General features: G+C 53.2%; 9 protein-coding genes across 9 annotated transcripts; 5 read left to right on the top strand and 4 right to left on the bottom strand.

Annotated features, from left to right (window-relative positions):
* Positions 1–766: 766 nt before the first annotated feature.
* QC763_502240 (uncharacterized protein) lies at positions 767–2,097 on the bottom strand (the record flags this gene model as incomplete). The annotated part of the gene is made up of 1 exon (XM_062912819.1): positions 767–2,097. One exon carries the CDS (start codon positions 2,095–2,097, stop codon positions 937–939), a length of 1,161 nt encoding a protein of 386 aa, XP_062763817.1. The 3' UTR covers positions 767–936.
* A 669-nt stretch (positions 2,098–2,766) lies between these two features.
* Positions 2,767–4,140, top strand: QC763_502250 (uncharacterized protein; the record flags this gene model as incomplete). The annotated part of the gene is made up of 1 exon (XM_062912820.1): positions 2,767–4,140. The coding sequence occupies one exon, from the start codon at positions 2,767–2,769 to the stop codon at positions 4,138–4,140; it is 1,374 nt and encodes a 457-aa protein (XP_062763816.1).
* A 413-nt stretch (positions 4,141–4,553) lies between these two features.
* QC763_502260 (uncharacterized protein) lies at positions 4,554–6,807 on the bottom strand. Its single transcript, XM_062912821.1, has 5 exons — positions 6,355–6,807; positions 6,108–6,248; positions 5,825–6,029; positions 4,956–5,766; positions 4,554–4,899 (listed from the first exon to the last, which is right to left on the bottom strand). The coding sequence occupies exons 1-5, from the start codon at positions 6,425–6,427 to the stop codon at positions 4,675–4,677; spliced, it is 1,455 nt and encodes a 484-aa protein (XP_062763815.1). The 5' UTR covers positions 6,428–6,807; the 3' UTR covers positions 4,554–4,674.
* A 105-nt stretch (positions 6,808–6,912) lies between these two features.
* Positions 6,913–8,738, top strand: QC763_502270 (uncharacterized protein). The gene is made up of 2 exons (XM_062912822.1): positions 6,913–7,437; positions 7,494–8,738. Exons 1-2 carry the CDS (start codon positions 7,151–7,153, stop codon positions 8,548–8,550), a joined length of 1,344 nt encoding a protein of 447 aa, XP_062763814.1. The 5' UTR covers positions 6,913–7,150; the 3' UTR covers positions 8,551–8,738.
* QC763_502280 (uncharacterized protein) lies at positions 6,942–11,485 on the bottom strand. The gene is made up of 3 exons (XM_062912823.1): positions 10,416–11,485; positions 10,143–10,366; positions 6,942–10,081 (listed from the first exon to the last, which is right to left on the bottom strand). Exons 1-3 carry the CDS (start codon positions 10,558–10,560, stop codon positions 8,783–8,785), a joined length of 1,668 nt encoding a protein of 555 aa, XP_062763813.1. The 5' UTR covers positions 10,561–11,485; the 3' UTR covers positions 6,942–8,782.
* A 354-nt stretch (positions 11,486–11,839) lies between these two features.
* QC763_502290 (uncharacterized protein) lies at positions 11,840–12,769 on the top strand (the record flags this gene model as incomplete). Its single annotated transcript, XM_062912824.1, has 1 exon — positions 11,840–12,769. The coding sequence occupies one exon, from the start codon at positions 11,840–11,842 to the stop codon at positions 12,767–12,769; it is 930 nt and encodes a 309-aa protein (XP_062763812.1).
* A 162-nt stretch (positions 12,770–12,931) lies between these two features.
* On the bottom strand, positions 12,932–14,356 carry SEO1 (MFS transporter (Seo1); the record flags this gene model as incomplete). The annotated part of the gene is made up of 2 exons (XM_062912825.1): positions 12,932–14,127; positions 14,188–14,356. 2 exons carry the CDS (start codon positions 14,354–14,356, stop codon positions 12,932–12,934), a joined length of 1,365 nt encoding a protein of 454 aa, XP_062763811.1.
* Positions 14,357–15,064: 708 nt separating this feature from the next.
* Positions 15,065–17,763, top strand: QC763_502310 (uncharacterized protein). Its single transcript, XM_062912826.1, has 2 exons — positions 15,065–16,127; positions 16,202–17,763. Exons 1-2 carry the CDS (start codon positions 15,753–15,755, stop codon positions 17,753–17,755), a joined length of 1,929 nt encoding a protein of 642 aa, XP_062763810.1. The 5' UTR covers positions 15,065–15,752; the 3' UTR covers positions 17,756–17,763.
* Positions 17,764–18,317: 554 nt separating this feature from the next.
* On the top strand, positions 18,318–20,166 carry QC763_502320 (uncharacterized protein). The gene is made up of 4 exons (XM_062912827.1): positions 18,318–18,870; positions 18,940–19,451; positions 19,505–19,584; positions 19,651–20,166. The coding sequence occupies exons 1-4, from the start codon at positions 18,566–18,568 to the stop codon at positions 20,158–20,160; spliced, it is 1,407 nt and encodes a 468-aa protein (XP_062763809.1). The 5' UTR covers positions 18,318–18,565; the 3' UTR covers positions 20,161–20,166.
* The last annotated feature ends 53 nt before the right edge of the window (positions 20,167–20,219 follow it).

The raw sequence follows: 20,219 nt of genomic DNA, 5'->3' as shown, positions 1-20,219 counted from the left end.
ACCATGAGATGAGATTGGCTGGGTGGTTGGTAGGGAGGGGGAGTGGTTCATTTTTGGCTGCTTCGCTTCTATATGTGTTTGATTAGTGTATTTATTCGGCTAGGTGTGGTGATTTGTAACAAAAGTAACGATATTTTTCCATGTCTGCTGGCGGTGCAGTTCGTATTCCAGCTCACCACGTGAAGGTGATCGACGGGATGACAGCATTGACTTTCCGGGATGTTTGTGTTCGAGATCATCTCGGCCCAGGGCGTGACAGAACCTTTGATTAAGATCTAAGCTTGATTTATGCTCGGGTTGCATTGAGGTTGAGGAGGGGTTGTTGGTCACCAGCGGCTTTACCTTCCGTATAAGGGGCGGGAGGGCGGCAGCGGGCCTTAGCGATGCAGATAGCGGAGAGATCGGCATGGGGTGGGACGTCATGGACATAAAAGTAGAGGCTACCTCTGGGAATAAGGGGCTTTAAGAGTGGTTTACATGCCTTGTAAAAGAAATTAATAGGCGTTGAAAGATAGGTGTTAGGCCTGTGACATACATACTAATATGTCTTTTTAAGATAGTCAAGAGGCCTGAAAAGATCACGAACACGCCTTGAAAGATACTCGGGACGCATGGTGAGTATCTTTTAGGCCTTGACATTTTATCGCAGGCTCTATTTTGCTTGTCCATAGCGTATGTCCTAACTCCGCGTATGCAAGTCATGACGACGGATGGTACCCTACCTGTCCCTCCCCCCTCTATGAAGGCTCAGACAATGCTGACATGAGCACCTTACACGGCATGGTAAAGTTCTGACTGGCATGAAAAAAGAGCTGCATTTCTAGATCTACCCCCGAATTACAGATTTTGATGCATATACACCAAACCATCTCTTCCAGCGAGATATTCAACCATCCCAAACAGGATCTGAAGAAAGGAAAAAACACAGAAAAAAAATCAGTGACGTCTCTCCGCGATCTGAAAAACAACCGACCCGTCTCCCGTCTCCCTCCACCCCTTGACTCCAAACTTCCCCTGCGTCTCCCTCGCCCTGGCAAACTGCTCCCTCGTGTACTTGATGCAGCTATTCGTCAGAACATAATTCTTCCCCTTCCCCCCCGGAATCGGCAGCGACACCAACGTTGTCGCAACAGCCACCTCTCCCACATTTGAGAGTTGAAGCGGGACGAGCCGGAAAATGTACTCGTAATCATTGCTGCTTGCCCCACCACCACCAACATCCTCCGAGCTGGAGCTGGGACTTGATTGGGGGGAGAGATCAAAGTTCCGATCAAATTTCTTGCCGACAAGGGAGGAAAACTTAAGCATCTCGGGATGGTGGTAGAATTCCTCGACTAGCTTGGAGTCGGTTATGCTGGTGGTGCTGACGTCGCTGTCGCTTTCGCTGTCGGAGGCGTCTGATGATGGGGCGGAGGATGGCAAGACTTGCATTTCTGACAGCAAGAGGTCGCCTGGACGCGTCAGGCGGGAGAGCATGGGCCCGAGACGGGAGGGTAGGTCGTTGCCTTCTTGGAAGCCGAGGTTGGTCATGACTGTGATGGTCTCGCCTTCCTTGTCAGAGCCGGGGAGAGGTGGGAGGTCGTCGGCCGAGGTCTTGTAAAAGTCGGCCACGAGGTAGGCAAACCGATCGGGGCCGATGATGGGCTCGAGGGCAGCACGCATGGTGAGTTCGGACTCGGGGTTGATGTCGATGCCAACGTACTGGGAGAGTTGAACGCCCGAGCTGATGAGGTGGGTGATGATGACGCTTGATTTGAATGGCTCTGGGCCGAGCTCGACATAACGGACTTTGCGGCCTTGGGCGAGGTTGGCGAGCTCGTCTGTTGCGCTCAGGAGAGCGGAGCGGAAGGAGTGGCCGCCGTTGCCAGTGCAGAGGTTCTTGTCCAGGAGAGCACCCTTGTTGAGACTGGCCATGGTGCCGAAAATGGCGGCTAGGCTTTCGCCTTCTTCGTCTTGAGATTGGTCGGTCTTGATACCGTCCGGGCAGTATTTGTCTGAGTTGTCGAGGACGATGATTTGCTCAGGTGGAATCTGGCTGTGTTGCGAGATAGACTCAGCAACGAGCGTGTTGAATGCAGGAAGAGTGGTAGCTGCCATGGTGTTGAATTTGCGAGAGAATGCAATCTCCTAAGTCGTAAAAAAATGGAACAAGTGATTCCTGAAGATGTCTGCCTGCCTGATGGCAAGATAGAGAGGCATTTTCATCGCGGTACAGTCGACCTTAAATACTCGATACCAGTCAGTATAGACCTGTAACTGATCGCGTAGTTGTGTCTCTGATTGGTGCTATTTCCATCTTCTTACTTACAGAAAGAGATCTCGATGGGATGCGGTGGATCGTCATGATCAACATGGTCAAAGGCCGCGGCCTAAATCATCGAGTGCCGTAAACCTGACCTACTGTTACCTTGAAAACATGCGAGCTTTCGGGATTCCCTGAAAATGGCAGTTATTCAACACCATAACCGCGCGAATTTCTGCTCATCCTCTCAATAATCACTGAGTCTATTCCGCCGACTGGTTTGGACAGTCGATGCTCTTTCCTGCCGATGTGGTATCGGGTTGACCAATGACGCAATCGATCATGAGGGTGTTTGTCAACAAAGTGAGTGAGCACCTTCAATGTTCGCACCTTCCTACCTCACATGAGATTGACCATCAAGCTCAACAGGAAAGTATCTGAGCCTGGCACCTATTGCTTCTCCGGAAATATTACCAATCAGGCACCCGACCTGATCCCCCCTCCCGCCGACTGCGGCCAGCACCATGAGCACGCCAGGGCCTCCTGCGGCTGGGAAACCCATCAACACACCAGAAGACTCGGAAGATCAAAATGTCGACCCCAAGAAAATCACCTACCCCGAAGGCGGCCTCAAAGCCTGGAGCGTGGCCTTTGGTTCATGGTGTGCCATGACTTGTGGCATGGGACTCGTCAACTCAGTCGGCATGTTCCAGGCCCTCGTCGCAACGACTGTACTGCCGACTTACTCCAACCAAGCCATCGGGTGGATCTTTGGCATCTTTGTTTTTGTCTCCTATTTCTGCGGCGTGCAGATCGGCCCCGTCTTCGACCGACACGGTCCCCAGGGACTGATGGCTCTTGGGACTGTCTGTCTGCTTGTCGGCATTTTTACCACCGCTCAGTGCACCGAGTATTACCAGTTCATCCTTGCCTTCTCCATCCTCACCGGCACTGGGTGTTCCCTTCTCTTCACACCTGCTATCGGGGCCATTTCACATTGGTTTGACAAGCGGCGAGGGACAGCCAGTGGGTTTGCCTTTGTGGGGAGCGCACTGGGGGGTGTCATGTGGCCCTTGATGATGCAGTCACTGGTGCCCAAGGTCGGATGGGCATGGGCCATGAGAATTGTCGGTTTCGTGCTGCTCGTACTTTGCGTTGCCAGTGTGCTCCTTTGTCGAAGTCGTCTTGAGATCAGACAGGCCAAGGCATCCTCTACGTGGCGAGATATGCTGCCCAACCCACGCATGTTTCTTGATGGTACAGGAGCGATGGCATTTACGACTGCTGGGGTTTTCTTCATCGAGTGGGCGTACTTTGTCCCGGTGTCATACATACCAAGCTATTATCTCGCTCGTCAGGGGCTGGCCGAGGATGCTGACGCTGGAGGCGATGCAGCGTTCGCGTACCAGCTTCTTGCCATCATCAATGGGGCGTCTTGTATTGGGCGATATCTGCCTGGGTACATCGCCGACAAAGCAGGTCGCTACAACACGATGGTTGTGTCCATTGCTATCTGCCTCGTGTCTGTCGCCTGCTTCTGGCTCCCCGATGCGCTCGGCCAAGATGGAGGTGGTGGTGCTGGACTGATAACGGGGTTTGCAGTCTTGTTTGGTCTTGTCAGTGGCTCCAACATCACGTTGGTGCCCATTTGTTTGGGCCAGTTGTGCGAGACGCATGATTATGGTCGGTATTACGCCACTTCCTACACCTTTGCCAGCCTGGCATGTTTGACAGGAATACCTATCGCCGGCGGCCTGGTAGACATGGGAGGAGAGACGGATAGAAGGGCTTATTGGAGACCACTTGTGTTTGCTATTGCCAGTTATGTAGGCGCATTTGGGTGTTTCTTTTGGGTCCGAGTTCGAGTAAAAGGGTGGGATTGGAGAGTGAAGTGGTGAGATGTAATGTATAGAATGAATCAGATATGATAGCCTTATATTTTTGAGTTAAGAGGCGAAGCCACAGGGTTTTAAGGTTATGCCTGCCTAGACCTCCATCTTTGCCCGTCAAGGGAGGCTTGGGAGATAGTTGGTATGCGTTGAGATATAGGTAATGAATAGACGTTAAAGGTGAATTGATAGGACTTGAGAGATAATCTGTATACATTTAAAGATCGTTCATACGCCTTGAAAGATAGTTAATATGTTTTTAAAGATATTAAATATACCTTCAAAGATAGTTAAGAGGTGTTTTATGATAGTTGATAGGCGTTAAAAGATTGTTAATAGCGCTTCAAAAACAATAATGGGTCTTAGAAGGTGGTCAATAGGCTTAAAAGGATAGTAATAGCCCCTTTTAACTATTACTTTATGCCTCATGATAACGCAAAGTCCTTTCGGGACTTGGATGCACAGATGGACCGGAGCAGGATGGGATCATCATAGTGTCTATATGTCTCTTCTGTATATCAAGATATCGAGAACTTTCCCCAGTTATTCCGGAATCTGGTGCTCCTCCGCTGGCACACCAGCCCTCCACTGGAACTTGGCAGCAACGTGCTCAGGTAGTGGGTGCTTCTGTCCCGGCTCACCATAGAAGTTCTCGCGATATGTGCCGCCTGGGACGGCGTAGTCATCCCAGAAAAGACCACGCTTCCGCAGCTCTGGGAGAAGCAGCTCGATGATATCCTTGAAGGATTGCGGGAAGAGAGCGTAAGCCTGTGTCACCTGTCAGCTCTGTTACTCTCTTCACCAATAAGCAAGAACAAACTCACAAAGTTAAACCCGTCCACCCCACCCTCCTCCACCCACCTCTCCAACCCATCGGCAACCTGCTCGGGCGTGCCAACAATGATCGGCCCGTTCCCACCAATAGCAACATGCTCAGCAACAGTGTGCTTCGTCCACTTGGAGTTTTGCGGCGAAAACTTGGCGTACCCAGTGACAGTAGACTTGACAGCGTTGCTCTCGACCTCTCTCAGCTCCTCATCGTCACCGTACTGATCAAGATCGATGCCTGTCCAACCGCCAAACAAAGCCAGGGCACCCTCGGTCGAGGCGTACTTGCGGTACTCGGCGTGTTTAGCCTGCGCCTCCTCTTCTGTCCTTCCCAGAATCGGGGTGACCAAAGCCAGAACCTTGATCCTGTTCCCGTCTCTGCCGAACTCAGTACGAGCTAGCTCGCGGATCTCGGTGATGCTCTTGGCGCAGACGGCCGGGGAGTGAGCGGAGGTGAAGATGGCTTCGGCGTGCTGAGCGGCAAAGATCTTGCCGGCGCGGGAGGTGCCGGCTTGGAGGAGCAAGGGGGTGCGCTGGGGGGAGGGTTGGGTGATGGCGGGGCCGGGGACGTCGAAGAACTTACCCTTGTGGTTGATCTCTCTGACGAGGGCAGGGTCGGTGTAGATGCCCCTCTCGCGGTCGAGGATGACGGCGTCGTCACGCCAGGAGGACTGGAAGAGCTTGTACATGACCTTCATGTACTCCTCCGCCTGGGCGTAGCGGTCGTCGTGGGCGAGCTGGGTGGCCTTGCCGTGGATGTTGCGGGCGGCGGAGTCGAGGTAGGAGGTTACGACGTTCCAGCCGAGTCTGGAGGTGGTGTTAGTTTGGAGACAGAGGGTGGGTGAGAGGGGCAAAAATAACTGACCTTCCCTTGGTGAGATGGTCGACTGTGGCAAGACGTCTGGCAAGATGGTACGGTTGTTCGTAGGTGGTGGAAATGGTGACGCCGAAACAAATGTTCTTGGTCGCCGCCGCCATGGCTGGCACCACGGAGAGAGGCTCGTTCACTGGCCACTGAGCGCCGCTGATGACAGCAGGGTCCAGAGAATTCTTGTAAACATCATAACCACCTATTTTGTTGCGGTTGTGTCAGTGTTGTTTGCTTGTGTTCAAAGTCAGGGGTTGGAAAAGGGGGCTTGTTTACTCACCCAAAACATCAGCAATGAAAATGCCGTGGAACTTGGCCTCCTCTAGCAACTTGGCAAGCTCAACCCAATGGTCAAGATCATTGAACTTCCAGGACTCATCGTCAGGGTGCCGCCAAAGTCCTGGGGACTGGTGCCCACTGCCTGAAATCCAACAGAAGCATTAGCAAGCGTTCAGTTGAGCTGAGCTGGGTCTTCTGTGCCTCTTTCATGCAAGCAAGTGGGATTGATTCCGGTAATGAATACGTACACATTTCAACGAATGCATTGACGATGAGTGGCTTTTTTTGCCTGGTCTGAACAGCTGGGGTGGTAGCAGCCATGGTGAGGGATGAGAGGTGCCAGCGAGATGCGTCCAAAGAGGATAGTGAGTGTCTTGGTTGAGAGGCTGGTTGCTTGCTTATCACGCCGTGCGGGAATCCTGGAGATATGTCGGCATCGTCTGCAAGCTGCAGGCAGGGCCTACATATGGACGGCACCAAAGGGCATCACATCATGCCGCCATCGCCGTGGATGGGCCCGAATGTGGATCGGCAGGACCCGTGGCTGTTGGATGGGTCCCGGAGCCGGGAGGCGATGGCGCAATTGACGTGGGGAATGATGCTCATAGCGGCCGCCTCGTCGCCAAGTCCACCTTAGACCACCCCCGGACCGGAGGCCATCCCGAAAGCTGAGATGGCAGGTGAATCTTGGATTTATTCCCGTTAATCTGTGGAGATGGTGGGATTTGGTGTTTCTTTGCAGTTTGTGTGGGGGTGTGTCGAGGCTGTGACACCATGTGGACATCCAGATCTGAGACCCAGAGAGAGAGAGACCAATAGATACAAATACCATGATGGCGCAATCTGAGCGCGTAGTTGTGTCTTTGGACTACTTAAGTTGACAAATCTCGGTCGGATTTTGCGGTACTACCCGTGCTGACATCACCTTCTCAACATCCCTTATCTTGCCTACCCTACCGCGGCAGCTCAAAGTCGAGTCGTACTGGTTTCTTTGATCAGAGACAAGCTCTGCCGGTGCCAGCCTACAGCAGCTCGAGAGACACAATGAGTGGAACGTCCTTCCTCCGAAAAATGTCTCTTCACAAGTTCAGAAAGTCGCTATCAAGCCCCAAGCTTGACAGTCTCAACCTCACAGAGGCAGAAAAAGACCCAGTCCGGCCAGATGAACCCCTCACCCCTCCACCAGAAACCCAGACGGTCCTGCTGTTGCATGCTGCACGGCAACCCTACGAGTTGACAGACGACTACCCAGTCCCACAACTCCAAGACGAGCACGAAGTCTTGGTCCGCACCCAGGCCATTGGTCTCAACCCCATCGATTGGAAGGCTCCGTAAGTTCATCTCGTTCTATCTGCCTAATCTAAAGGTCTCACTGACACCAAATCAGTGACTTCAACTTCGCCATCCCCACCCTCCCCTACATCTCCGGCCGCGAGCTCGCCGGCACAGTAATACAAGCCCCCTCCTCCTCCTCCACCCGCCTTCAGGAAAAGGATCGCGTCCTCGTCATCTCCACCGACTACCGCGACCTCCGCAAGGCAGCCTACCAAGAATATGTCGTCGGACTCGACTACAACACCGTCCGCCTCCCCCTATCCCTCTCCATCGAAGAAGGTTCCACCCTCGGCGTCGCCTTTGTCGCTGCAGCCCTCGCCCTGGGTGTCTGCGCCGGTCTTGACTTCTCTCACGTTCTCGACGGACCAGACCTCCACTCCCTCGTCCGCGACCTCCCCGCCGACAGGATAGCAGAGGACATCCGCGCCGAGTGCCTAGATGGCATCCGCTCCCATGAGCGCGCCCAAAAGGGGGACTGGCTCGCCGTCTGGGGCGGATCGTCCACCTCCGCCAACCTCACCATCCAACTGGCCAAGCTGGCAGGGTTGAAGACCGTTGCCGTGGTGGACAAGGCCAAGCACGGTCTCTGGCTGGCGAACCACAAGGCTATCAGGACCGACTTGCTGGTCGACAGCCACGACCCGGAAAGAGCGGTAGCGATCATCAAGGGGAATCTGAAGGGCAAGTTGAGGTTCGGGATCGATACCCGCGGAAGGGAATCGGCGACGAGTCTGCTGCAGGCTTTATCGCCGGATAATCTGGGTGGTGGTGAGCAGCCACTCTTAAAAGAGGGTGAGGCGCCTCCGAGCCCGCCGTCGACGCCGCATGACTCGACGTTGTTGAGTGCGCATTTGATTGGGTTGACGGGCTTGCCTAAGCAGACGGCGCCGGAGGGGACGCTTTTCCATACTGTGCCCATCAAGTTGTTCCATGAGGTGCCGGCGGTGGGTGAGGCGTTGGTTAGTTGGTTGGAGAGGTTGCTGAAGGAAGGGTTGGTGCAGCCGCCAGAGATTATTGACGTGGAGTCTGGGTTAGGCAGCATCAACAAGGCGCTGGATCGGATGAGGAAGGGTGAAATCAGTGGTGGCAAGCTGGTTGTGCGGGTGTAATGTTTTGTTAGTGCGAGACGCGCTTGTCAAGCTGTCGTTTAGCGGTTAAAAAGGGGCAATGTTTGTTTGTTTGGGTTGTGCACATTTCTCGGGGCGCTGTTTTCTTCAAAGGGTTTTATTTGTACAAGTTGGGGATACAAAGTAAAGTAGGCTATTATTTACGGAAAGGAAAAGAAAGAAAATGTTGGTGTGCAAAATTGAAACAAAGATTGACGCGTCTTGTCAAGTTTCATTACTTCGGTACAGGTGCAGGCGCAGGCAACTCTGCTCCTGGGTTGTACCCCGGCCCATGCACTGGGCTCCCCTCCAACTCAAAATGATTTCCAGGCCGACCTGCTCCATCAGGGAGTTCACTGACAGGTTTACTACCAGCCTCGAAAGGGTACTTCCAATCCGTCTTTACTGGTAGTTGATGATGGTGGAACCTGCCCTCAAGTTCATTCGCAGCTCTCTCTTGGTCAGGCAGCTCAGTCTTGGCAGTTGAGAGACGATCAGAGTCAGCCGCAGTTTTCTCATAAGGGCTGTTGTGGTCATCGGGCTCCCCTTGACGAGATTTCCGTCTTCGCAAAAACCAAAAGGCAACACCTGCTCCACCAATAACGGCGGCGACAATACCGATGGCCATCCCGGCAATCGCGCCTGCGGACATGCCACTACTGGCGAGGACCTCCTCATCCCTAGAGTTGTCCCTAGAGTTGTCCCCGCTTTCAGTAGGCACTGCCGTTGCTGAGGTGGACGTCGTTGGTCTGGTTCGTCTCGTACGGGCGGTCACGGTGTTGATGTCTAATCCCGATATCACCGGCAATGCAGCAGCTCTATCCACCAACCAGCCGACCTGGGGGTTAGCTGTCGGGCAAGGTAGTTGTGTCGATGAAAAGGTATAGGCATCTCGGGAGGTGGATTGGGGAACGGTTTCGCTCCAAGCCTGCTGGAGAGATGTGTATGCTGGCAAGAATGTATCGGGTTGGCCGAGGTTTCGGTCGGCCTCGTCACCATAGACAACAAGAGCAAATCCGAACTCATTGCGCCCCCATTGGTAGATGTTCATGCCAGAGAAGATTCGTGAGAACTCGGACTCCCCAAAGAAAGTCTGGACTTCGGAAAACTCGCGGGTCTCTGGAAAACAGCCATCTTCGGCGAATACGACCGGGGTGTGATGGTTGGAGAACTCGGACCGCAGACGGTCAAGCTTGTCGTCAGAGCAGTTGTTGAAGATGTTGATGCCGTAAAGGTCTACGCTAGACTCGGCGGGCCCACAGGTGAGATACTGAGCTGTCAGAAGACGATATTGTTCAAAGTCTCCGGCAGTGTAGCTGATGGGTATCGGTCTGTATCCTCGTTTGTCCCGGAACAGCTTCAGATCACGGGCGGCGGCCTTCACAGAGGGGGCCACCAATGTTGTGACGGACGTGCCGTTGATCGTTTCCTGCCCGATTCCAAAAGCCAAGAGGTTATCGTGCTCGGAGAACGAATCGATTATTGAGGTCCAGGTGTTGTAGAAGCCGAGGTCCCATCTGGGAGTGTTATCGCTCTGAAGAAACTGTGTTAGATACGTGAATTGTTACCAACATTGACGAGTCAGAAAAACAAACCCTAGACAGAACCATGGGAAGCTGTCCCAGCTGAAGCCAGACATAAATTCCCTGTTTGTCGAACTCCTCCATGCAGCCTCGATGCTGACCGAGCTTGGAGACATCGATGCTGTAAATGTAGACAGCATTGGCGCCAACATTTTTTAGATGTTCTGCATCTATCTGGCACTGGGTCGTGTTCAATAAAGGATCATTGCGATTATCCCCAGCAACATATACCGTGCCTGGATCATGTTAGTCCGAGAGCAAGATGGAATGGGCAACAGGTAGTACCTTTGAGGAAAAACTGAGCGCCGCTTTCATCGTACAACTTTGTTCCTTTGATGGAGACAGGTGACACTGCCTCGGCCAGGCCTTGAAAGACTGAAAGGAAGAGCGGAAGTGCCGTTCGATATTTTGACCGAAGGATTCCCGACATCGTGTCAATGATTTGTGACCACCAGGTCACTTGGATTCCTCCCCAGATCCGAACTGCAAATATCAGATGACTCTGAACCGCGGAGGCTCATTGGCACTCAAAAAGCTATCAGTATGTTGAGAGTGAGTTGGGCAACATTAGGTTTCTTCAACCATCAAGGTGGAAGAGGAGAGAGATGAGGAAGAAGCTCCATGGGGAGTGAGGCGAGGGAGAAAAAAGCAGCACCTTCTGTCGCACCGTGAGTGGCTCGCCGACAAATCTGGAGTTCTTGGCCGTCAATGTTGAGTTCAAGACAAGCCCCAAACTCCGCCCCCTGCTTCCCTGCTTGTCTTGCACATCTTTGGTGGTCTAAACCGTTGCACAGTGTGCGCTAGGGCCGATCTGGAGTCTCTGGGCATACTCGGCGTCCAAACCCAACGGTTAACATGCCCAAAACAGTGCCACTAGCTGCGGCACAGCAAGACGCGTTGCTGAGAGAGGAAAGCGCTCACCACATGCAGCGATTGGCACCGACGGCGACTTTTGAAACACTAGGCCAAAATCCTTCCCACATTCATGGGTGGCCGACGAAGAGACCCCCAGTGCCCGGAGGGGACGGTGGTGGCGGCGATTCGGACTCGAGTTTTCGACCTCGGATTATTAGCATTGTAGATGCCCAAGTTGGTCATGCGGCTCGAGGAACGCAATGTTTGGTAGACCTGCGGGCCATTCTTGGTGGTGGTACTGGGCCTCGTTGTTGCAGCAAATGGGGGCCGATAAGATAAGTGGTGGAGATTGGCGAAATTGAGGTGCCAAGATGCCGGGCTTTGGACGAAGGATTCGATTTGCGACGATCCAGGTTTGCTGCTCCAGCCTGCCCTTCTTCAGCCCTGTCAGCGATCGGGGCCGGGTCGCCCGGCTTCCGCGCCCCTGGTTTGCACGTTTGCTGACGACGGGGAAACTTTCGCAATTTGTTACCAAGTCAACCGACGTCATCCCCCCAAGACCAGAGTATGGTCCGTGTCCTCCAGTTGTCAAAAAACCCCTGAGCCCCTGAAAGCTTGTCAACACTCGCGCATACTGACATGACCCTAGAAGCTCTGTATTGTGAACTCGGCAGTTCAGGGACTATGCACGACTCCCTCCCCTCACCGGATGATCAGAGGGTTTATGGCGGCTTTAAAAAACAATGATTGAGCAATCCCATTTGCCGTTGTGCCCCTCCTGGTAAGGATGCTGCTTCTCTAACGCCGAATTCTCATATACATGACGGCTAAATCTCAGCGGGACGGCACTCGAGATGGCCACCCCCTCATTTGGCCCCAAAGAACAACCTCCTGCCATGTACAAATTCAAGTATGGGGAAGTGATTCTTCAACATGTTGAGCTTCACCAAGAGACAGTAACCGCTTCTAGCGTCTCGACCGCCATCATGTTGCCTTCTCTCCTCTTTACCAGCATCGCCCTGGCTTTGCCAGTTCTGGGCCAAACTCCCTGCACCCGAGACTTCCTGAAGGCTGCAACGGCAGAATACCTGGATGCACTCACTGCTGGAGAGCCGACCTTCTCAACACTATCGAGCGATGTCGACTACTACGAGAACGACGCTCTTGTGAACATCACCACAGGGGTCCTGTCGCAAGGCATCAAGATCGACTTCAACCTCAGCATCTACGACACCACCCAATGCGCCTCATACACCGAAATCGTCGCCACCACAGAACATCCCTACGTCATTGGCACAAGGCTTGCTTTCACCGACAGCAAGGTTACACACATCGACTCAATCGTGTGTGACACAGGCGACTGGCTGTTCAACGCGACTGGGTCCCTGATCTACAATCGACAGGAAAGCTGGGCCCCTGTCCCAGTGGAAAAGCGTGAATCTCGGGAGGCTCTCAAAGCAGCGGGAGACGCGTACATCGATGCATGGGGCAACCATACCGTCAAGCCTGTTTTTGCCAAGAACTGCGCCCGTCTTGAGGGAGGTTTCTACATCACCAGCAACTGCCTCCTCAACTTCCCGCCCCCGTTCAACGTCAGCAATCAACGGTACACAATTGACGAGGAATTGGGCGCGGTGGATATCTTCCATCTGTTCCCTTTTCTCGACGCTGCTATCCCGAGACATCCGGGCACGCAGACGAACAACTTGATCAGGGTGGAGTCGGGGGAGATTCGGTATATTCACGAGAATACTGTTTGCTCGACCAGGAACTGCGGAAGATGAGTTGGAGATACATAACAAATCGAATACTGCGTCTCAAATCTTCTCAGCCGCCTTGTTGCCCTCGGCCAGTGATGTCCCCGTCGTTGACCCAGATTCGGCGTCTGCTCTCTTGGCGCTGTGGCAGAGTGTTAGCGTCGGTTCATGAGGTTATCTCTCGAAAACTTACTCCTTCTTAGCAAGATATATCCTCAACACATGCGCCATGCCAATCAAACAAACGGCGTTGGCCAAAACGAAAGAGTAACCCTTGGTAAATCTCGGCCCCTCAACCGTCTTGAAGACCAAAAGAGGCGTCCAGGCCGTAGTGCTCTGAGCAACAGTGTTGATAAGAACCAACGTGAATGCTCTTTCCGCTGGGGCTGCCTTGAGCTGACTGTTGACCCATCCGTACAATACCGAACTCATAGCCACAGCGCTGTAAGTCGTCATGAAGGAAAACCACAACGCACCCTCCGGCACCTCCCAGATAACCTGAATGATCAAACCAATGATATTCCAGACATGAGCCACCGTGATAGCCCACGCCGGTCCCAACACCAAATCCGAAGCGAAGCAGATCGCCACCGTGTAAAACATACCCAGCGCCGGCGAGATGGTGCCAAGCTCGTTCACCCTCGCCTTGGAGAACCTCCCCAAACTCTTGATCCAGAGAAGATAGCCACCGGTCGAAGTGTTTATGCTTCCATTCCAGAAGAGTACGTCAAACAAGATCAACCCCCAAAAGTGCCACGTCTTTGCAATCTTGGCCAGTCCCTTCCACGAGAACTTTCCCTCGGTGACGTGGCCATCTCTCTGCAGACGCTCCTTGGCAACAGCGACATCTTCCTCTGACAACAGTAATCCGTTCGGCCTGTCTGGTGTCCCGGGGAGAACAAAATACCCAATGATGCCAATCGGAATGGTGATGAGCGCACAAATGATGTACATCCACCTCCACCCCGCCAACCCCTTGACTCCCTCAAGACGTTGGCTCGCGCCAGCCTGGATCAGCCCCGCGGTGAGCGTTCCCAGCGTCAGCCCAAGGTAAAAAACACCACCTCTCCGAGCGATCTCATCACTCCGGTACCAAGCCCCAAAGATGTAGTGCATGGCCGGGAAGAAGGCCGCCTCGAACCACCCGACGAGGAACCGGTAGGCGGCCAGCTCGGCAAAGCCCGTCACTCTGTACTGCAGCAGAGTGAAGATGCCCCAGGCGACGTCGAGGAATGGAATGACCCAGTGCATGGGGACGTAGGTGAAGAGGAACATGAATGGGATTTGACCGAGGACGGCGCCGATGATGTACATTGTCTGGAGCTGGACCAGCTCGTTGCCTTGGAAGCCGAGGTCTTCTTTCAGGCCAGCGACGTAGGCGTTGTCTGTGTCGTGTTAGTAGGAGTGAGTATAACTCGGGCTTGAGGCAGTGATAGAAGGCATACTGAGGTTGGATTGGTCCATGTACTTGACCCAATATGCCAAAAAGGCGTAGGGCACAATCAGGAGATCGAGCTTGTTGATAAGTTTCCTCTCGCGAGGCGTGTCTTGCGGCTGGAACCATTGTATCTGGTACCATTTTCGCTTCTCTGGTGATGAGGTTTTGGTTGTCATGTTGACTGCTGGGGCTGGATAGAAAGGATCGACGTCAAGCCCCAATGGAATGGGTCACCGTTGTCAATAACGGTCTGGACTTGATAGGAAACGGCTTCTTACAGCTTTGACAGGTGAAGAAATGCGTGGTTATGCGGACGACATCACCTTTAAGTCGGCGATCACTTGTCTCTGATCATGTAGCATAATGTTCGGCAACGTAAAGGGTCCCAGGAAACTGGGGTTTACCAGCTGCAAGCCCAAGTCGACTGTCACTATTGGATGGTGCAGGGACTACGGCTCTGTGGCGACAGCCTTTTGCAGGATCACGAATCTGCTCGAGATTCACGACCATTAAACCATTGAACAAAACTGTTGCTCGGGATGGGGTGGTTTGGAGATTGGTCCCTCTACCACCGAAAGGCGGGATGTTTGGCTTGTGGAGAGGTTAGCGACTGTTTGCACAGATTGTTCCGGCAATATGTGATGAATGAAGCTTGGAAATTCCCATCACAACGGGATTTTACCACAGCCAAGTACCTCAACGTGGAAGGATGCAAAAGCAGTGGTGCTCGAGTATCCCATTGCTGGGAAGGGTTAGGGTTTTACCCATGGTGATTACCCCTGAATGGCCCCCAACACTTTTTATTCTTTGCCCCATATTTACATCGAGACTGGAACTGGACTTCATACTACTGAAAAGCTCACTGACACAGCAGATTGTGAATGCACAACAAAACTTTCATCCTCGCTGCCTCCGATGAACTCCCCATAAAGCCAAGACCCGCCTATGCTAGTCCTCTAAGCTCAACCGCGCGTCAATCACACCATCCTGATCCAACGCTAATCGGCACCAAACCCCGTACCCCGTTATCAATTCGATCTACCAACTGACCCCCTTTTTACATAGTAAACACCGGAGTGGAACCTCTAAAAGCATGCTAAAGTGACACAACATGGCGCAATTGAAGTTGTCGTTGGTGTCACTGCACTCCCAAGAATTATTGTCATCCTTCCAATTGGTACCTGGTGATGGAGTCCGGGAATAAGGAGGCGGGATCTTTGATGCTGTGGATCAACGAGTAGCGTGGGGGACAACGAACAGGGCAGGAGGCTGGTACAGAGGCATGATGGCATTGACCCCGCGGATGGTGTTATTGTTCATGTTGCCGGTCGGCTTCCGGGAGAGGGTTATCGGGAAGCTGGCGTGAAGAGAGCGAAGGCGGGGCCGGGAATCAGATCACGACATTTGTGACTGCATGATGGTGGCATAGAGGGCCTTGGAGATGTGATGGAGGGTGTGCACCTGTCCGCGAGGGTTTGGTAGCAGGTATTAGAGAGCCTGTAGCGCATCGAGTGCTTCTTTGTGGTGCAATTTCGATTCTGTTGACTTCGTTGAATTAGACACCCAAACATCATGGCCACCATAACAACCCTCCCAGACTCCGTAGCGGCCATCAACGCTACGGAGAAACTGTCCAACTTGTCAATCTCCGCCCTGGAGGTTCCCGAGCTGTCTTCGTCAGATCGCGACACCAACTCAGACTCCCATTCAGACCACTATACCCCAGCAACCTCACCAGGGCTGCCCCCTTCCACCATAACGATTCCCCAGCGGATCTCTACATACCCCAAGTCCCGAATCTCCCTCGTCGACCGCTTCATTGACCAGCCCCGTGCCCTCAAAGTAGCTGTCATCGGCGGTGGTCTAGCGGGAATCACAGCTGGCATCTTGCTTCCTGCCAAAGTCCCCAACATCCAATTGACCATCTTTGAGAAGAACGACGACTTTGTAAGTCCCAAGATGAGGTGTTCTTATAAATGCCTTCCTCCCAGATAAGTGCTAACCCGTGACCTGACCAACAGGGCGGCACCTGGCTCGAAAACACCTACCCCGGCGTCCGTTGCGACATCCCCTCTCACGTCTATCAATCGACCTTCGAGCCCAAAACCGACTGGTCCGACCAGTTCGCCCCCGGCGGCGAGATCAGAGACTACTGGCAATCCGTCGCCAAGAAGCACGATGTCTACCGGCTCGCACGATTCGGCACCAGAGTCCAGTCACTCGAGTGGGATGCGGGCAAGTCAGTCTGGAAAGTCAGCACCCAACACAAAGAGGAGGAAGGACCAAAGGTCGAAGAGTTCGACTTTGTCTTGAACGCCATTGGGCGATTCAACGCCTGGAAGCTGCCAGACTACGAAGGGATCGAGTCGTACAAGGGCCACCTGAGACACGCATCATATTGGGATGGGGAGTTTGATGTTGACGGCAAGACTGTGGCGGTGATTGGGAATGGTGCCTCTGGGATTCAGCTGGTGGCCAATCTGCAAAAGAGGGTGAAGCAGTTAGATCATTATGCGAGAAACAAGACTTGGATTGCAGGCAGCTGGGCGGGTGATGAACGGACTGCTGGTCCTCAGCCTTATTCTGAGGAGCAGAAGAAGTTGTTTGCGAGGGATCCGACGGCGTACCTCAAGTTCAGAAAAGAGCTGGAAGACAAGTACTGGAGGAGGTTCTCCGCCTTCTTCAGGGGGTCGGAGACGAACATTGATCTTCGGGAAAGGTTCATCGAGATCATGAAGCAGAGGTTGAAGAAGAAGCCAGAGTTGTTGGAGCACATCGTTCCAGACTTCTCACCAAACTGCAGACGCCTGACACCAGGGCCGGGATACCTGGAGGCCATCTCGGAAGATAATGTCGAGTACATCACTTCGCGGATCGCGAGGTTCACAGAAGATGGAATCATCACAGTGGATGGCAGAGAAAGGAAGGTCGATGCTGTCTTTTGCGCGACGGGTGCGAACGTGGACATGGTGACACCATTCCCCATCAAGGGACAGGATGGGACAGAGTTGAGGGAGCTCTGGGATCCAGAGTCAAAGACTGGCTATGGCTTCCCGTACACCTATCTTGGTCTCGCCACCCCGGGCTTCCCCAACTTGCTGTTCGTCCATGGTCCCCACGGAACAGGTCCGTCGGGTACTGTCCCGCATTCCGTCGAGGTCCAACTGGTGTGTTTCGCCAAGATCCTGAGGAAGGTAGCAAGAGAGGGGATCAAGAGCATCCAGCCATCCAGGAGAGCAGCTGATGAGTTCGTCGAGTACTCTGATGCCTTTTTTACCTCGACTGTTCTTAGTGATAATTGTAGCAGTTGGTACAATGGCGGGCGTCCAGGCGGTAGAATCCACGGCATCTGGCCAGGAAGCGCAGGCCATGTCACGGCTGTGAGAAGAGAGCCCAGATGGGAGGACTGGGAGTACACGTATCTCGGGCCTGAGGGCAATCGGTTTGCATGGTATTTCGGGAATGGCTGGACAAGCAAGGAGGCAGATGAGAACTCGGACATGACCTCATACTTGCGATTACCGGGGGAGGTGAATCTGAAGGACCTGCATGAGAGTTGGTGGGATCTACCCTAGATTACTCGTAGTATGAATTGCATGATTGTCGAGAAATTTGAAACCTATGAATGTTCAATTATTTACTGTCAAAGAAGGCCTCTTTCGGGTGGGGTGGATTGTTCTGTGAGCTCCCGACGATAGTACGCACCCAGGAGAATTCGGTACCTACCCAAGTACCTAACCAGGTAGCCGTGGTGTGTTCGGTCGTCAATGTTCAACGTATTCGGTTCCGCGGATCTGGTATTATATCGTCATTTTAGCCCGGATCACCTTGCTTGTGTCACCATCACAGGCTTTACCATGCCCAATCCTACCGCAAGCCTGGTACACGTCAAAACCAGAAGTGGAAGGTAAATCCGGGCCCGAGTCCTCATGCTCACCGGATATAACGACCGGTTGTGAACAAGGGTTCAAGACGACACAACGGCGCGGGTGGCGCTATCCCCAAGTTACCAGGCTTCCGGGTGTGGGGGTTGAGGTTGCCTTGCCGTCTCGGGAGCATTGCGTGCTTATTGATCATTGTTCGCAAGACAAGCCGAGACCGGTCCAGCTCAAGATCCAAGGCTTCCTTCCTGGTACTATAGCTCCTACCTTTCACCGCTGAGGTCTGATTACCTCAGTGAGACTGAACAGCACCCGCTAATTGCTTTCCTGAAGAACTGGATATGTGAGTGCCGAGGTGCGTGCAACTGTTGCGCAAAGATAAAACTGCCCAGGTGTCATCCAGACTTCCATGTCAGAAAGAATCTTTTGTTACCACCCCTTACCATTTCCTGTTTTTGCTCCCCGAGCCTTCCAGCAAGTCTGTTTCCAGACAGTCAAGGCACAATGGCCTTCCACGACAACACCGTCTCGCGTCACAATGAGGGTGAAGTCGAGCCTCCCAAATGTGAATTGCATCCGGTCAAATGGTACCGTTCCACCTTTTGGAACATGACCGTTTTGGGTTTGTGCAATCTGGCGGCACCAGGAATTTGGGGCGCCATGAACTCGCTTGGGGCCGGCGGCGCTGCCTCACCACAGCTCATCAATGCAGCCAATGCTCTGACTTTCTGTCTCATGGTGGTATCGTGCTACTTCTCCAGTACTTTGGTGCACTACGTCGGGATCAAGGGTGCTCTTATTTTCGGAACGTGCGTTGCCCTGGGGAATAGCAAGGCGGAGATTTTGTCGGTTGGACTCTGACGACTGACTCTGAGCAGGATCGGTTACGCGCCATATGCAGCGGGCCTTTACACCAATAACCGCTTTGGGACCGAATGGCTCGTCTTGTTGGGTGCTGCGCTCTGCGGTATCTCGGCCGGTGTGTTTTGGATGGCCGAGGCTGCTATTGCCATTGCTTATCCAGAGCCTTGGAATAGGGGCAAAGCTATCGGCTACTGGCTGACATATCGACTGGCTGGTCAGATTCTGGGCGGTGCGATCAACCTTGGTCTCAATGCCAAGAACAGCGAGGCTGGCAAAGTGTCATACACAGTCTTCCTGGTGTTCATTGCAATGCAGTGCACTGGTCCCCTCTTCGGATTTTTGCTCAATGCACCGGACAAGGTCGAGAGAACAGATGGCAAGAAGGTGGAGCTGGCCATCACGCGCGGTCCTCTCTTCGAGCTCAAGGAGACGGCGAGGCTGTTCTTGGGCAACAAGTTTCTCTTGATGGTGTTGTTCATCGGGCAGGCTGTCTTTGCAGAGGCAGTCTACTTCACCTATCTTGCTAGTAAGTTTGGTCTTGACAGTCGACAGCGAGGAAAAAGAACTAACAGGAAACAGTGTGGTTCTCTGTCCGATCTCGTGCTTTGGGATCGTTCTTGTCTGGCATCATTGCTGTTGTTTCGGGGTGGATACTCGGTGTAAGTCCCATCTTCGTTCCACCTTCAATTTGTTCAATCAGGCTAACAGCAGCCGTATCATGATAGGCCTGGATTGATCGCACAAGAATTGCTCTCAAGACTCGTGCTCGCACCAGCTTCTGGGTCATTGTGGTTCTGCAGGGCGCTTGGTGGACGTGGGCGACGGTTCTTGTCACCCGCTATCGCGTCACCAGACCAACGTTCGACTGGGTTGACGGGAACTTCGGTGAGGGCTTTGGTGTTTTCGTGTTTTTGACCGTTGGCTTCCAGCTGAACTACATGTTTCTGTACTTCATCATCCACAACTTGGCCAAAGATGAGTCGGAGGTGGTCCGCTATGCCGCGCTTCTGCGGGGAACTGAGTCGGCGTGGCAGGCTGTCAGCTACGGCCTCACTTCGCTCGTGGTCTTTGCTGAGGTTGGGGGTGTTTACATTAACTTTGGACTGTGGGCCATCGCCATCTTCCCGGCTTGGTTGGTTGTGCGCGAGTTTGGCACCTCCAAAGTGGAGTTCGTGGAGGAGCGGGCGTCGTCAGCGGAAACACCGAGCTTGAAGAGCGACAACAAGGGTTTGTGAATAGCCATTGACAATGGGAAGTTTGTGGTGAGCTTTGTTGAGTCATCAACCGAAAATTT

Source organism: Podospora pseudopauciseta (genome assembly GCF_035222475.1).
Source record: "Podospora pseudopauciseta strain CBS 411.78 chromosome 5 map unlocalized CBS411.78m_5.2, whole genome shotgun sequence".
In the NCBI taxonomy this organism is placed as follows: domain Eukaryota; kingdom Fungi; phylum Ascomycota; class Sordariomycetes; order Sordariales; family Podosporaceae; genus Podospora; species Podospora pseudopauciseta.
The sequence above is the reverse complement of the archived record's forward strand: the minus strand, read 5'-3'. Positions and strand labels throughout refer to the sequence as shown.

What these genes read in the sequence shown, in the direction of transcription:
- QC763_502260 (XM_062912821.1), bottom strand. Translation starts at nt 6,427, where the DNA reads ATGGCTGCTACCACCCCAGCTGTTCAGACCAGGCAAAAAAAGCCACTC. An exon ending in TTTCATTGCTGATGTTTTGG is followed by an intron (nt 6,030 to 6,107) that starts GTGAGTAAACAA and finishes GCAACAAAATAG; the next exon opens with GTGGTTATGATGTTTACAAG. An exon ending in GACCATCTCACCAAGGGAAG is followed by an intron (nt 5,767 to 5,824) that starts GTCAGTTATTTT and finishes CACCACCTCCAG; the next exon opens with ACTCGGCTGGAACGTCGTAA.
- QC763_502270 (XM_062912822.1), top strand. Translation starts at nt 7,151, where the DNA reads ATGAGTGGAACGTCCTTCCTCCGAAAAATGTCTCTTCACAAGTTCAGA. An exon ending in CCCATCGATTGGAAGGCTCC is followed by an intron (nt 7,438 to 7,493) that starts GTAAGTTCATCT and finishes ACACCAAATCAG; the next exon opens with TGACTTCAACTTCGCCATCC.
- QC763_502280 (XM_062912823.1), bottom strand. Translation starts at nt 10,560, where the DNA reads ATGTCGGGAATCCTTCGGTCAAAATATCGAACGGCACTTCCGCTCTTC. An exon ending in CGCTCAGTTTTTCCTCAAAG is followed by an intron (nt 10,367 to 10,415) that starts GTACTACCTGTT and finishes AACATGATCCAG; the next exon opens with GCACGGTATATGTTGCTGGG. An exon ending in TTCCCATGGTTCTGTCTAGG is followed by an intron (nt 10,082 to 10,142) that starts GTTTGTTTTTCT and finishes CAGTTTCTTCAG; the next exon opens with AGCGATAACACTCCCAGATG.
- QC763_502310 (XM_062912826.1), top strand. Translation starts at nt 15,753, where the DNA reads ATGGCCACCATAACAACCCTCCCAGACTCCGTAGCGGCCATCAACGCT. An exon ending in TTGAGAAGAACGACGACTTT is followed by an intron (nt 16,128 to 16,201) that starts GTAAGTCCCAAG and finishes CCTGACCAACAG; the next exon opens with GGCGGCACCTGGCTCGAAAA.
- QC763_502320 (XM_062912827.1), top strand. Translation starts at nt 18,566, where the DNA reads ATGGCCTTCCACGACAACACCGTCTCGCGTCACAATGAGGGTGAAGTC. An exon ending in GGTGCTCTTATTTTCGGAAC is followed by an intron (nt 18,871 to 18,939) that starts GTGCGTTGCCCT and finishes GACTCTGAGCAG; the next exon opens with GATCGGTTACGCGCCATATG. An exon ending in CTACTTCACCTATCTTGCTA is followed by an intron (nt 19,452 to 19,504) that starts GTAAGTTTGGTC and finishes AACAGGAAACAG; the next exon opens with TGTGGTTCTCTGTCCGATCT.